This window comes from Schistocerca nitens, chromosome 9, assembly GCF_023898315.1.
Source record: "Schistocerca nitens isolate TAMUIC-IGC-003100 chromosome 9, iqSchNite1.1, whole genome shotgun sequence".
Lineage (NCBI taxonomy): Eukaryota > Metazoa > Arthropoda > Insecta > Orthoptera > Acrididae > Schistocerca > Schistocerca nitens.
In genome coordinates, this window is record NC_064622.1 from 203,650,088 (window position 1) to 203,664,794 (window position 14,707).

Consider the following 14,707-nt stretch of genomic DNA (forward strand, 5'->3'; position numbering starts at 1 on the left):
AAGTCCCATAGTGCTCAGAGCCATTTGAACCATTTTGACAAGGCGTTGTGGAAAGGAATAGGAGCCAATGAGATGCTCAATAATGATTATAACTTCTCTGAACAAAGAAAAATGTTTATGTTTTTTTTAAATCAACTTGGGCAGCTTTCCTGTCTTTAACTCTTTGTGTAGGTGATGTCGTGAACAATGGAAGTGGTTTAATTACTAAAAAGCTATATGATACTAAGAGTCACCAAAACTATCTAAGACTTTATAAATTGATTTGCATTACAATTAGAAAACCAAAAACTGTATGCCAAGGGAACGATCCTCTGTAATTGTGTGTTACGCAGTGCAGTGGACAGTGTGGTAGCGTGTGACGTCATAATACATGACTTGCAATTCCAGGACACAAAACTAACAGGATGAAAATCCTGTAACAAGTTACCAGTCGAACTTTGAAACAATAAATAACCAAAATATTTCTACTGAAATGCCCTACGAATTTACGTGCGCTAGATGACCAAATAAAATTCCGAACGTTAAATAATTCGCATGTAAATTTAACAGTGCACAGTAAACATAAAACTGTCTGCATAAGAAACGAAACTAAACCTCACTATAATTTTGAAACCAACACCTAACTATGAATCGACTTATCGTCTTGAGTGCAATGTAAAATTGACTCTAACAAATTTTCGTGCCATATCTGTGGCATCGGAAACTCAGTACTTCAGGAAGTTATGAACATACGTAAGAAATTCAGCACAGCAACAAACCAATTAAAGGAAAGAAAGGGAGCCTTGTGCAGTGCAATAAAAGGACGGGCGGATATGCCACGCAGATTACGCTGCAGTCTTAGTCACTGTGTTTCGCAAAGTGCAATGCGGCGACACACACAAGTAGAAAATAAAACTCGTGAGAAGATGGTGGTATAATTTAAATGTATTAAGTTATTGAAAATAAATTAACTTTTAAAACTGTATTGGTAATAATGAAACACATTGTCTGGCTATTACAATCATCTTATAAACAATACTTCTTACTTAAAATACGACTCTGCCATGAGATTAATTACTGAAATGGTAAAGGTTCGATAAATCTGTAAATTCTGAGTTCAAGCCATGTGACTAATGACTTTACTTAACCACGTATGAACCATGAAACTAACTAACCCAAACCAATAAAGAAAAAGCTTACAAAAACTCTGTTGTCTTCAAACACACCATACATTGGGCACAATCAAACAGCGTAGCAATAACAGTAACTGAAAATCTTCGCTTCTCAATTCAACCTTTACCAAATCATATTTCCAAAATTCAGCATCCTCCGTATATTTATCTCTTTGCTCTGCAAGCTTCCGTTCTCGCATTTCTCCTTGAACTAGGTAACCAAGAAGTCGTTTCCCAAGCTCGAGCGTTCGCACATCGCATGGCGTTCCACCATCGGCCACTCCCTTCTCAAATGATTCTGTGTCTTGGAAGCGTTCGTGGACGCACGTGAACGTTCTTCCACAAGGTAACTACCTCCCATGACAACGTTCAGAATAAAGCTGACATACTGTGCCCGGTTTCCCATCTGCTAGGCCGTGTATGTACGGCATATCAGTCAGACACGGAATACATCGGCGGGATGTGTTGTGATGAAAGTTACTCTATAACAGAACAGACGAATGTAAGGCAAAAAGAAACTGATCCCATGGCCAACTGTAAACTAGAACATGAGTAAAAATTCACATTTGAGGTCAATTACACCACCAGGAGACACTACAGGGAACGGCTTTCTGTTAGTTAGTTAGTTACTTTCATCTATGTCTACATATATACTTCGCTGACCACCAAGGGATGTGTGGCTGAGGGCACAATTCACGCCAAAGTCATATCCCCCCTCTGTTCCACTCGCGGATCGCACGAGGGAAAAACGACTGTCTGAATGCCTCAGTACGAGCTCTAATTTCCCTTATCTTTGAATGGTGACCATTGTACGATCTGAAAGTATGTGGTAGTAAAATATGCTTCGGCGAAGATCGGATTTCGGAATTTAGTGAGCAGCCCCTTCCGTTTAGCGCGTCGTCTATCTGCAAGTGTATCCCACTTCAAACTTTCTATGAGTTTTGTAACTATCTAGCGATGGCTAAATATACCTGTCACGAATCTTGCTGCTCTTCTTTGGATCTTCTCAATCTCTTGAATCAGACCCGACTGGTAAGGGTCCCATACAGACGAACAATAAGACTGGATGAACTAACGTATTGTAAGCAATTTCCTTTGTTGAAGGACTGCATCGCTTTAGGATTCTACCAATAAGCCGCAACCTAGAGTTGGCCTTACCCGTTACTTGTGTAATCTGATCATTCCATTTGAGATCATTTCGAATAGTCACACCCAGATACTTGACGGATGTTACGGCTTCCAAAGACGGGGCATTTATTTTGTACCCGTACATTAATGGGGACTTTCGCCTTGTTATACGCAGTAGGTTACACTTACTAATATTGAGAGATAACTGCTTGTCATTACACCACCCATTTATTTTCTGCAAATCCTCATTGATTTGTTCACAACTTTCGCGTGATACTACTTTCCTGTAGACTACAGCATCATCAGCAAACACTCTAAGGCCGCTGTCAATACCATCAACCAGATGGTTTATGTAAATCGTAAAGAGCAGCGGACCTATTACGCTGCCCTGGGGCACACCGGAAGTTACGCTTGTTTCTGTTGAAATCACCCCATTCAGGACGACATACTGCTCTCTGTCTGTCGGAAAACTTTCTATCCAACATCATATGTCATCGGGTAGACCGTAAGCGCGCACTGTTTAGAGCAAATGACAGTGCGGAACTGAGTCGAACGCGTTTAGAAAGTTGAGAAATGTGGCATCAACCTGGGAGCCGGTATCTAGAGCCTGTTGTATATCATGCACAAGGGACTGCTGTGTCTCGCATGTCCGATGTTTCCTAAAACCGTGCTGGTTTCTACGGATGAGCTTCTCAGAGTCTAGAAAGATCATTATATCTGAACACAAAATATGTTCCATGATTTTGCAATAAATCGATGTCAGTGAAATTGGCCGGTAATTATGTGCATCAGATTCGCGACCCTTTTTATAGATTGCTATTACCTGGGCCTTCTTCCAGTCCTGTGGAACTTTCCGTTATTCGAATGATCTCTGATAGGTGATGGATAAGAATGGTGCTATATTTGTAGCATAGTCAGCATATAATGTTACGGGGATACCGTCTGGGCCAGATGACTTCCTGGCGTCTAAGGATCTGAACTGTTTTACAATTGCAGATGCACTAAACACTATGTCAGCCATCCTTGCGTTTGTCCATGGATCATTTGCATGATAAATCACAATGATGTGGAACGAGTCTTGTTATATTCACACCACAAATTATTTCGTAAATATTGCTATATGCTAACCATTTGCCAGTGGCTTTTCTTTTGTATGCAGATGTGAGTTAATAATTTCTACCGAATTACCTTTTACTCATTATCATAATAGAAATTCTTCTACTGAATAGAAGGGAATTTTGAGGAGAAAAGTTTCCAGTTTGCTTTCAAATATTCTCTCTCTAATGAACGGTTTCTGAACCATGTTCATATGAACTTTCGTAATTCATTTATTTGTTACTTTCTTCAATTGTTCTAGACGTAAGAGCAATTCAAATACTTTCTAACACAAAAAAGACGAATCTCCACAAATGAATTATTCGAATGGCACAGGAATCGGAAGATGTGATGTAAATGTATGGGCAAAAAAAAAAAAAAAAAAAAAAAAAAAAAAAAAAAAAAAACGAATACATTTTCAGAAAAATTGGCTAATTTATTCAAGAGAAAGAACTTTACAAATTGAGTAAGGCAACAGCGTCTTGGTCCTCAACTGGTCCTTATGTAAACAGTTATTCGGCTTAGCACTCACTGACAGAGTTGTTGGATGTCCTCCAGAGGGATATCGTTCCAGGAGGATCCTGGGAAGACATCCATCGACCTTTTATGGTCTACAGATACCGCTATGTTGGTTTCCCGGGATCAGCTCGAAGCGGCACTCGTCACTGAAGACAACTGTATTTCATTCAACAAGATTCCTGGCCGAAGTCGTATCTGGAGACGCCCCAGAAACGGTTGATTATCAACCTGTCGCCCACCTTATGGCCCGACACCAAGGAGTGATGGTCTGGAGTCTCATTTCTTTTCGTAGCAGGACCCCTTTGGGTGTCGTCCGAGGCACCACTGCAGCACAGTGGTACGTCGACTACAGCCTACGCTCCAATTGATTTCCCTTCATTTCAAGCCATTCTGCGCCTACATTTCAACAGGATAATACCCACCCACACATGGCGAGAGTCCCTACTGCTTGCCTTTGCAATTTCAAAACCCTATCTTTCCCAGCGAGGAAGCTGGGCTTCTCCCAAATTGGAACTTTTGGAACGTTTTGGGCAGGGCCCTCGAATCAGCTCGGGATTTTCACGATCTAACTTGCCAGTTCGTGATAATCTGGCACGATATTTCTCAGGAAGACATTCAACAACTATATCAATCAATGCCAAGCCGAATATCTGAATTCTTAAGAACCAGAGGTGGACCAAAGATTTATAGCCTTGCTCAATGCACGAAGCTATTTCCTTTGAATAAATCATGCAGCTTTTCTAAAATTGTAATCATTTGTTTTTCTGTACATGTATATTACAGCTATCGATTTACGTCCCACTGAGATAATTCCTTTGTTATGTGTCGTCTTTTTTTCTCTTAAATTGTATTGCAAATCACAAGTAACTGGCATGAATAAAGCATAAAATATTATAACATACTTTCAAATGTGTGTTTATAACTACGCATTATAGTATTAAGGAAGAAAAGTCTACATTCGATAACTTCATAAAAATAATAATTTCTAAAAGAAATTAGAAAAAGGAAGAGAAGAAGAACTTCCACATAACCTTTGGCCTTCAGAGTCACTGATATATGTAAACCCGGAATCCAGAAGCCGCTTGCTACTGTTCTACCGTAGTTCGCTCTACTGTTACATCACAAATTTTCTCATTTATAATTGGTGAAAATAGCTCTGAGCACTATGAGACTTAACATCCGAGGTCATCAGTCCTCTACAACTTAGAACTAAGTAGTTCACTACACTACATTACACTTCATAGCAGTACGCTACAATATATTACACTACACTACACTAAGGTACTGTACTTGGTATCAGAACTGAGATAGATATCTCAATTTTCTGCATTTTTAGCTCCTAGCGCGCTGAGGTACAGTTCAGGATTCACAGCGGAGTATAGGAGGTCGATAGCTTTGGACAGTGCAGCTGTTCAAAGTACTCGCGTTACTCTGTTGACACAATGGCATGTGAAGAGTTCCACATTTCCATTACCCAGACATGGAACATCCGAAGCGTCGCGCATCAAAAAAAAAAAAATGGTTCAAATGGCTCTGAGTACTATGGGACTCAACTGCTGAGGTCATTAGTCCCCTAGAACTTAGAACTAGTTAAACCTAACTAACCTAAGGACATCACAAACATCCATGCCCGAGGCAGGATTCGAACCTGCGACCGTAGCGCGTCGCGCATCCATCACTGGGCATCTCGCTGCTCTGCACTTGACGGCTATATCGGTGGAAGATCAAAATATTCCAGTCATGTCACACACTGAACATATCCTTCGAGGACGACCTCAAGATCACCTGTATTTCCCTCGTCAGCGCCAAGCGACACTGGAGATGGTGTAAACAGCGACGGCACTGGACAATGTATGTCAGGAAACGAGTAATTTGGAGCGATAAATCACGCTATAGCTGTGGTACTCCGATGGAAAGGTTTGGGTTTGTCGAATGCCTGGAAAAGTTGTTGTTGTTGTTGTTGTTGTGGCCTTCAGTCCTGAGACTGGTTTGATGCAGCTCTCCATGCTACTCTATCCTGTGCAGTGTTCATCTCCCAGTACCTACTGCAGCCTACATCCTTCTGAATCTACTTAGTGTATTCATCTCTTGGTCTCCCTCTACGATTTTTACCCTCCACGCTGCCCCCAATACTAAACTGGTGATCCCTTGATGCCTCAGAACGTGTCCTACCAACCGATCCCTTCTTCTAGTCAAGTTGTGCCACAAACTCCTCTTCTCCGCAATCCTATTCAATACCTCCTCATTAGTTATGCGATCTACCCATCTAATCTTCAGCATTCTTCTGTAACACCACATTCCGAAAGCTTCTATTCTCTTCTTGTCCAAACTGTTTATCGTCCATGTTTCACTTCCATACATGGCTACACTCCATACAAATACTTTCAGAAACGTCTTACTGACACTTAAATCTATAATCGATGTTAAGAAATTTCTCTTCTTCAGAAACGCTTTCCTTGCCATTGCCAGTATACATTTTATATCGTCTCTACTGGAAAAGTTACGTACCGTTATGTGTAGTGCCAACAGTAAAGTACGGAAGACGTGGTGATTCAGTATGTGGGGGTTCCTCGTGATTAAGGTATGATTTCCTCATAGCGCTTAACAAAACACCAAATGTGGAAGGATATGAATACATTTTACAGCAATGTGTGGTACATTCAGTAGAATATCAGTTGTAGACAATGATTTTATCAGAATGATAATGAACTCTGTGGTGAAGCAGTATCTGCGAAACAATAGTTTATAGACAATAAAAACCGTGAAGTGCCGTCCCGTCGTCCTGAACTAATGAAATCAGTTTGGAATGAGTTACAACATTGACTTAGCTCCAGACCCCATGGTCCAAAATCATCATCTGCTCTGGTTTTGGTTCTTGAGTGAGCCGTGTGTCGGCTTTCAACATATATCGCGCTGTAAAGATTGTTTTGAGTCCTTCCGTTCCATCGTTAATTGATTCTTTCATATTTATCGTTATGCTGCGTGCGATTCTGTTGAGATTCCACTCTGGCGGCGTGTCTGGTCTTATCGATCTTCGAGTCGTTGCTTCCTGTTAGCCTTGTGTAAGGGAATAAGATCTTTGGGGGGGATGGCCGGTTGGTTGCTTAGCGGTGACGATTCGGTAGGTCGGTTTTTAAAATGGGGAATTAGAGAATATCGTACGATGAGACCGCGGCGTGGCGTGGCGGTGAAGAGTTGGCTGTTGTTCCGAGAAGCCGCGTGGTCTATCCTGGCGGTGCGAGACGAGTGGGACGAGTTGACGGGACAAGGCTGTAAGCTCTTGCTGTGAACACCCGGGGGCCACGGCTGTGGTTCCGAGTCACTACTTGGTGGGAGCGGCAACGAATGTCTTTGAATTTTCCGTCTGCAGGCGGGAATGATGGACTAGTAACTCTCCTAACCTGAGGAGTGGTATTTCGCCGCCGTGAGTGCAGAGGAGACGAGGGCTCCGGTGACAGAGCGCGTGGCTGCGTGACTATGCCCAGTTGGGTATGCTGGCGACGTGTACACGGTCGGGTGTGAGGAACCTTTGCATCGGAGTTGACCTGCTGTTTCTCTGATAAAGGTTTGGATGTTAACTGAAGAATTTTGGTTTGTGCAACCTGCGACTTTTCTGCCTTGTGGCCTCCTGCGTTCGGGTTTCCTGTCCCTGTCGCCGGTGTATTTATAGACAGTACTGCCTGGGAGGAAGTGTAGTTTTGGGCAGGGATTATGGTTCCTCATTTGATTCCTCCTCCCTCCTGGCCTCGCGTGAGGTCGATGTGATTGCTGAATGTGAGGCGTTGTGGGTCTGTTAGACCGCTTCTAGCCTGAGCATCCTTCGGGAGACAATTGTGGCCGCCCTTACACACGGTCGGTTAATTATTTCTGTCCCAGGACATTTTGGTGGCAGGACATGGTATTAAAGTTGTTAGTTATTGTAAAATGTTAAGTGGTTGTATTTTACTCTGATTGTTTTGGCCACTGTTTAAAAAGGTTAAGTTTGCCTTTCATTGGTGGGTTTTTAAAACTCGTGGCTTTAAAATTGTTAGTTATTGTAAAAGGTGAATGATTGTATCTTTACTTTGATTGCTTTATTCTACTTGGCATCTTTTAAAAATGCTAGTTTTGTCTTCCTGTTAGCGATCCCTTGTAATTTAATATCTTGTTGTGCCAAAGTTTAAAAGGAGTGGGCTCCCTACATGTTCGGTAGCGAAATTGTATACAAATTGGTGTTTTTTTTTTTAGTTTCATTACTTGGAAAGTTTTAATTTGTTATTAAATGCTTTATCAAAGTCGGTTTTAAGTAAAATGGCTAGGCCGTTAACTGTAAAGTAAATTGTTTTGAAAAAGCACTCATGCCTACTAGCCTTTTTTGGATCTGTTCCTGATCAAGTGATAAAGAAATGACTTTTAATGGTTGAAGTAATCAATAAATAAATTGTAAATTGCAACTCGACAGTAACCAACTAATTTTGGCCTCGTTTCCCAACTGGGGGTTTTCCTTGATTAATCGTAACACCCGTCTCAGTGAGGAAGAATGCTCCACAGACATTCTGACACCTAACTGAAAGTAGCTCTGGCAGCGTTGAAACCGTTATAAAGGCGACGGACGACGCACCTCATTTTAACGTCCAGATATCAGGATTCTTTCGATCGGATAATGTACCTGCGGTAAGTCAACGTCGTAAGTCTGTCATTTTAAGATAGATTTGCAGCTGGTCGCAGTGTTGTTTGAAATAGAGAAACGTTTTTTTCACACGTCATTTCCTCTAAACATGTTTAAACCTGTTGTGTTGTTGCATCAATTTGAGTACCTTCAATAATATTATGTTTCTACCTGAATTACAGTGACTGGCATCAACGTGCACATTGTGACTCCGATCGTCTGCGCCGTGTGCATATTCTACACTTGCGTGGTAAGTAAAATTCCAGGAAGTCATTGTCACAAGATTATATAACGTGCGTGGACCACGGATGGGTTTCATATTTGTAATAATGGTGCAAACCGGGCTATTGAAACAGCCTCATTAAGTATCAATATGATTGTCTTCTGGAACGTAAATGTAATTTCTCTTGCCATTATTTCCATGTACTTGTCATATCATATAGAAAGCGGGAGGTCACTCAAACTGAGACAAGTAGCTTCCCTCTATGTAAACTTCTTATTAAGTTGTCGTCTCTGAAAAGTTTGTATAAATTGTATTTCACTTTCTGTAGCTGTTAACAGGGTTAACGTGTTGGGTTAACAACGTTCAGTCACCTCTTTTTACTTCACGTAAGTGGTATTCGGTTATTATTTATTTTCAGGGTGCTGACACATGTGGTTATTAGCGTGCTCAAAATATTTTTGGTGGACATATGAGGTTAAAAATTTATTAGAAAACCGACATTCAAAAGGGTAAAGGAACAGTAAAGTGAGACTCATGATATAAAATGCGTATCAATTAAACTTTTATTAGTAATATAAAATATTTTACCCATCTTTGCCTGATACATGTAGCTGCCTGATCACTGTAGTAATAGCAAGAAAGTTAGTAATTTACATCAAGGACTTTGTAGAGCATGAGACACATATACATCCTCCCTCTCCACCATAGATACCCACATAGACACATGAGTTTCAAAAATCTGCAACAGTTAGGAAAGAAAACTGTTCTTAAATAAAATTACTATCGGAAAACAACTGTACACTACTGACCATTAAAATTGTTACACCACGAAGATGACGTTCTACAGACTAGAAATTTAACCAATAGGTAGAAGATGCTGTGATATGGAAATGATTAGCTTTTCAGAGCATTCACACAAGGTTGGCGCCGGTGGCGACACCTACAACGTGCTGACATGAGGAAAGTTTACAACCCATTTCAATACACAAACAGCAGTTGGCCGGCGTTGCCTGATGAAACGTTGCTCTGTTGTCTCGTGTAAGGAGGAGAAATGCGTAGCATCACGTTTCCGACATTGATAAAGGTCGGATTGTAGCCTATTCCCATTCCGGTTTATCGTATCGCGACATTGCTGCTCGCGTTGGTCGAGATCCAATGACTGTTAGCAGAATATGGAATCGGTGGGTTCAGGAGGGTAATACGGAACGCCGTGCTGGATCCCAACGGCCTCGTATCACTAGCAGTCGCGATGACAGGCATCTTATCCGCATGGCTGTAACGTATCGTGCACTCACGTCTCGATTCCTGAGTCAACAGATGGGGACGTTTGCAATACAACAACCAACTGCGGAACAGTTCGACGACGTTTGCAGCAGCATGGTCTATCAGCTCGGAGACCATGGCTGCGGTTACCCTTGACGCTGCATCACAGAAAGGAGCGCCTGCGATGGTGTACTCAACGACGAACCTGGGTGCACGAATGGCAAAACGTCATTTTTTCGGATGAACCCAGGTTCTGTTTACAGCATCATGATGGTCGCATCAGAGTTTGGCGACATCGCGGTGCACGCACATTGGAAGTGTGTATTCGTCATCGCCATACTGGCGTATCACCTGGCATGATGGTATGGGGTGCCATTGGTTACACGTCTCGGTCACCTCTTGTTCGCATTGACGGCACTTTGAACAGTCAAAGTTACATTTTAGATGTGTTACGACCCGTGGCTCTACCCTTCATTCGATCCCTACGAAACCCTACTTATCAGCAAGAAGGACCTGTACGGGCCTTTCTGGATACAGAAAATGTTCGACTGCTGCCCTGGCCAGCACATTCTCCAGATCTCTCACCAACTGAAAACGTCTGGTCAATGGTGGCCGAGCAAATGGCTCGTCACAATACGCCAGTCCCTACATTTCATGCACTGTGGTATCGTGTTGAAGCTGCATGGGCAGCTATACCTGTACACGCCATCCAAGCTGTGTTTGACTCAATGCACAGACGTTTCAAGGCAGTTATTACGGCCAGAGGTGGTTGTTCTGGGTACTGGTTTCTCAAGTTCTATGCACCCAAACTGCGTGAAAATGTAATCACATCTCAGTTCTGGTATAATATATTTGTCCAATGAATACCCGTTTATCATCTGCATTTTTTCTTGGTGTATCATTTTTAATGGCCAGTAGTGTATTTCAATTTGTTAATTGCAAAGAAGTGGCTGAGTGACCATTGAAATAAAAAAATGAAAAGAGGCAGCCATTCTCCATTGCATTAAGATCTTAAAACTATTCAGGAAGATTCCTGAAGTTTCACAAAATTTTAAAACCCTGCCGTCACTTAACACAGTAAATATTGCTAAAAAAAGTCATATGATTCCTTTTTTTAGCATTTTTTTTTTTTTTTTTTTTTTTTTTGTCATCACTCTACTGACTGGTTTGATGCGGCCCGCCACGAATTCATTTCCTGTGCTAACCTCTTCATTTCAGAGTAGCACTTGCAACCTACGTCCTCAATTATTTGCTTGACGTATTCCAATCTCTGTCTTCCTCTACAGTTTTTGCCCTCTACAGCTCCCTCTAGTACCATGGAAGTCATTCCCTCATGTCTTAGCAGATGTCCCATCATCCTGTCCCTTCTCCTTATCAGTGTTTTCCACATATTCCTTTCCTGTACGATTCTGCGTAGAACCTCTTCATTCCTTACCTTATCAGTCCACCTAATTTTCAACATTCGTCTATAGCACCACATCTCAATTGCTTCGATTCTCTTCTGTTCCGGTTTTCCCACAGTCCATGTTTCACTACTATACAATGCTGTACTCCAGACGTACATCCTCAGAAATTTCTCCCTCAAATTAAGGCCGGTATTTGATGTTAGTAGACTTCTGTTGGCCAGAAATGCCTTTTTTGCCATAGCGAGTCTGCTTTTGATGTCCTCCTTGCTCCGTCCGTCATTGGTTATTTTACTGCCTAGGTAGCAGAATTCCTTAACTTCACTGGCTTCGTGACCATCAATCCTGATGTTAAGTTTCTCGCTGTTCTGATTTCTACTACTTCTCATCACCTTCGTCTTTCTCCGATTTACTCTCAAACCATACTGTGTACTCATTAGACTGTTCATTCCGTTCAGCAGATCATTTAATTCTTCTTCACTTTCACTCAGGATAGCAATGTCATCAGCGAATCGTATCATTGATATCCTTTCACCTTGTATTTTAATTCCACTCCTGAACCTTTCATTTATTTCCATCATTGCTTCCTCGATGTACAGATTGAAGAGTAGGGGCGAAAGGCTACAGCCTTGTCTTACACCCTTCTTAATACGATCACTTCGTTCTTGATCGTCCACTATTATTATTCCCTCTTGGTTGTTGTACATATTGTATATGACCCGTCTCTCCCTATAGCTTACCCCTACTTTTTTCAGAATCTCGAAGAGCTTGCACCATTTTATATTGTCGAACGTTTTTTCCAGGTCGACAAATCCTATGAAAGTGTCTTGATTTTTCTTTAGCCTTGCTTCCATTATTAGCCGTAACGTCAGAATTGCCTCTCTCCTCTCTTTACTTTTCCTAAAGCCAAACTGATCGTCACCTAGCGCATTCTCAATTTTCTTTTCCATTCTTCTGTATATTATTCTTGTAAGTAGCTTCGATGCATGAGCTGTTAAGCTGATTGTGCGATAATTCTCGCACTTATCAGCTCTTGCCGTCTTCGGAATCGTGTGGATGATGCTTTTCCGAAAGTCAGATGGTATGTCGCCAGACTCATATATTCTACACACCAACGTGAATAGTCGTTTTGTTGCCACTTCCCCCAATGATTTTAGAAATTCTGATGGAATGTTATCTATCCCTTCTGCCTTATTTGACCGTAAGTCGTCCAAAGCTCTTTTAAATTCCGATTCCAATACTGGATCCCCTATCACTTCTAAATCAACTCCTGTTTCTTCTTCTATCACATCAGACAAATCTTCACCCTCATAGAGGGTTTCAATGTATTCTTTCCACCTCTCTGCTCTCTCCTCTGCATTTAACAGTGGAATTCTCGTTGCACTCTTAATGTTACCACCGTTGCTTGTAATGTCACCAAAGGTTGTTTTGACTTTCCTGTATGCTGAGTCTGTCCTTCCGACAATCATATCTTTTTCGATGTCTTCACATTTTTCCTGCAGTCATTTCGTCTTAGCTTCTCTGCACTTCATATTTATTTCATTCCTCAGCGACTTGTATTTCTGTATTCCTGATTTTCCCGGAACATGTTTGTACTTCCTCCTTTCATCAATCAACTGAAGTATTTCTTCTGTTACCCAGGGTTTCTTCGCAGCTACCTTCTTTGTACCTATGTTTTCCTTCCCAACTTCTCTGATGACCCTTTTTAGAGATGTCCATTCCTCTTCAACTGTACTGCCTACTGCGCTATTCCTTATTGCTGTATCTGTAGCGTTAGAGAACTTCAAACGTATCTCGTCATTCCTTAGTACTTCCGTATCCCACTTCTTTGCGTATTGATTCTTCCTGACTAATGTCTTGAACTTCAGCCTACTCTTCATCACTACTATATTGTGATCTGAGTCTATATCTGCTCCTGGGTACGCCTTACAATCCAGTATCTGATTTCGGAATCTCTGTCTGACCATGATGTAATCTAATTGAAATCTTCCCGTATCTCCCCGTCTTTTCCAAGTATACCTTCTCCTCTTGTGATTCTTGAACAGGGTATTCGCTATTACTAGCTGAAACTTGTTACAGAACTCAATTAGTCTTTCTCCTCTTTCATTCCTCGTCCCAAGCCCATACTCTCCTGCAACCTTTTCTTCTACTCCTTCCCCTACAACTGCATTCCAGTCGCCCATGACTATTAGATTTTCGTCCCCCTTTACATACTGCGTTACCCTTTCAATATCCTCGTACACTTTCTCTATCTGTTCATCTTCAGCTTGCGACGTCGGCATGTATACCTGAACTATCGTTGTCGGTGTTGGTCTGCTGTCGATTCTGATTAGAACAACCGGGTTATTGAACTGTTCACAGTAACACACCCTCTGCCCTACCTTCCTATTCATAACGAATCCTACACCTGTTATACTATTTTCTGCTGCTGTTGATATTAGCCGATACTCATCTGACCAGAAATACTTGTCTTCCTTGCACTTCACTTCACTGACCCCTACTATATCTAGATTGAGCCTTTGCATTTACCTTTTCAGATTCTCTAGTTTCCCTACCACGTTCAAGCTTCTGACATTCCACGCCCCGACTCGTAGAACGTTATCCTTTCGTTGATTATTCAATCTTTTTCTCATGCTAACCTCCCCCTTGGCAGTCCCCTCCCGGAGATCCGAATGGGGGACTATTCCGGAATCTTTTGCCAATGGAGAGATCATCATGACACTTCTTCAATTACAGGCCACATGTCCTGTGGATGCACGTTAAATGTCTTTAATGCAGTGGTTTCCATTGCCTTCTGCATCCTCATGTCGTTGATCATTGCTAATTCTTCCGCCTTTAGGGGCAACTTCCCACCCCTAGGACAAGAGAGTGCCCTGAACCTCTAACCGCTCCTCCGCCCTCTTTGACAAGGCCGTTGGCAGAATGAGGCTGACTTCTTACGCCGGAAGTCTTCAGCCGCCACTGCTGATTATTTATCAAAATTTAGGCAGTGGCGGGGATCGAACCCGGGACCGAAGGCGTTTTTAATTATGAATCAAAGACGCTACCCCTAGACCACGGGTGACACCCTTTTTAGCGTACAACCCGTAATCTGTTAAAATATAGCCCGGTGTTAAAATGATTCCACATACTTCACGCTCTGTAGATTCAGAATGTTGCAATGGAAATGAGGGAAAATGTGATATAAGTTGACCTCATGCCAATGTCATCTGGCTGCGCAGAAGTTTGCCACGATCGAAGAACTGCATTAATCACCCGAAGGCTATATCATATGCAC

General features: G+C 41.9%; 1 protein-coding gene across 2 annotated transcripts in view; it reads left to right on the top strand.

Moving 5' to 3' along the window:
• LOC126203819 (sodium-coupled monocarboxylate transporter 1-like) overlaps positions 1–14,707 on the top strand; it is a 472,971-nt gene that overhangs the window by 70,237 nt on the left and 388,027 nt on the right. For both annotated transcript variants that reach the window (XM_049938186.1, XM_049938187.1), the window contains exon 6: positions 8,724–8,791. In XM_049938186.1, the coding sequence (XP_049794143.1) occupies positions 8,724–8,791 (68 nt within the window). The remainder of the gene's footprint in view (positions 1–8,723; positions 8,792–14,707) is intronic.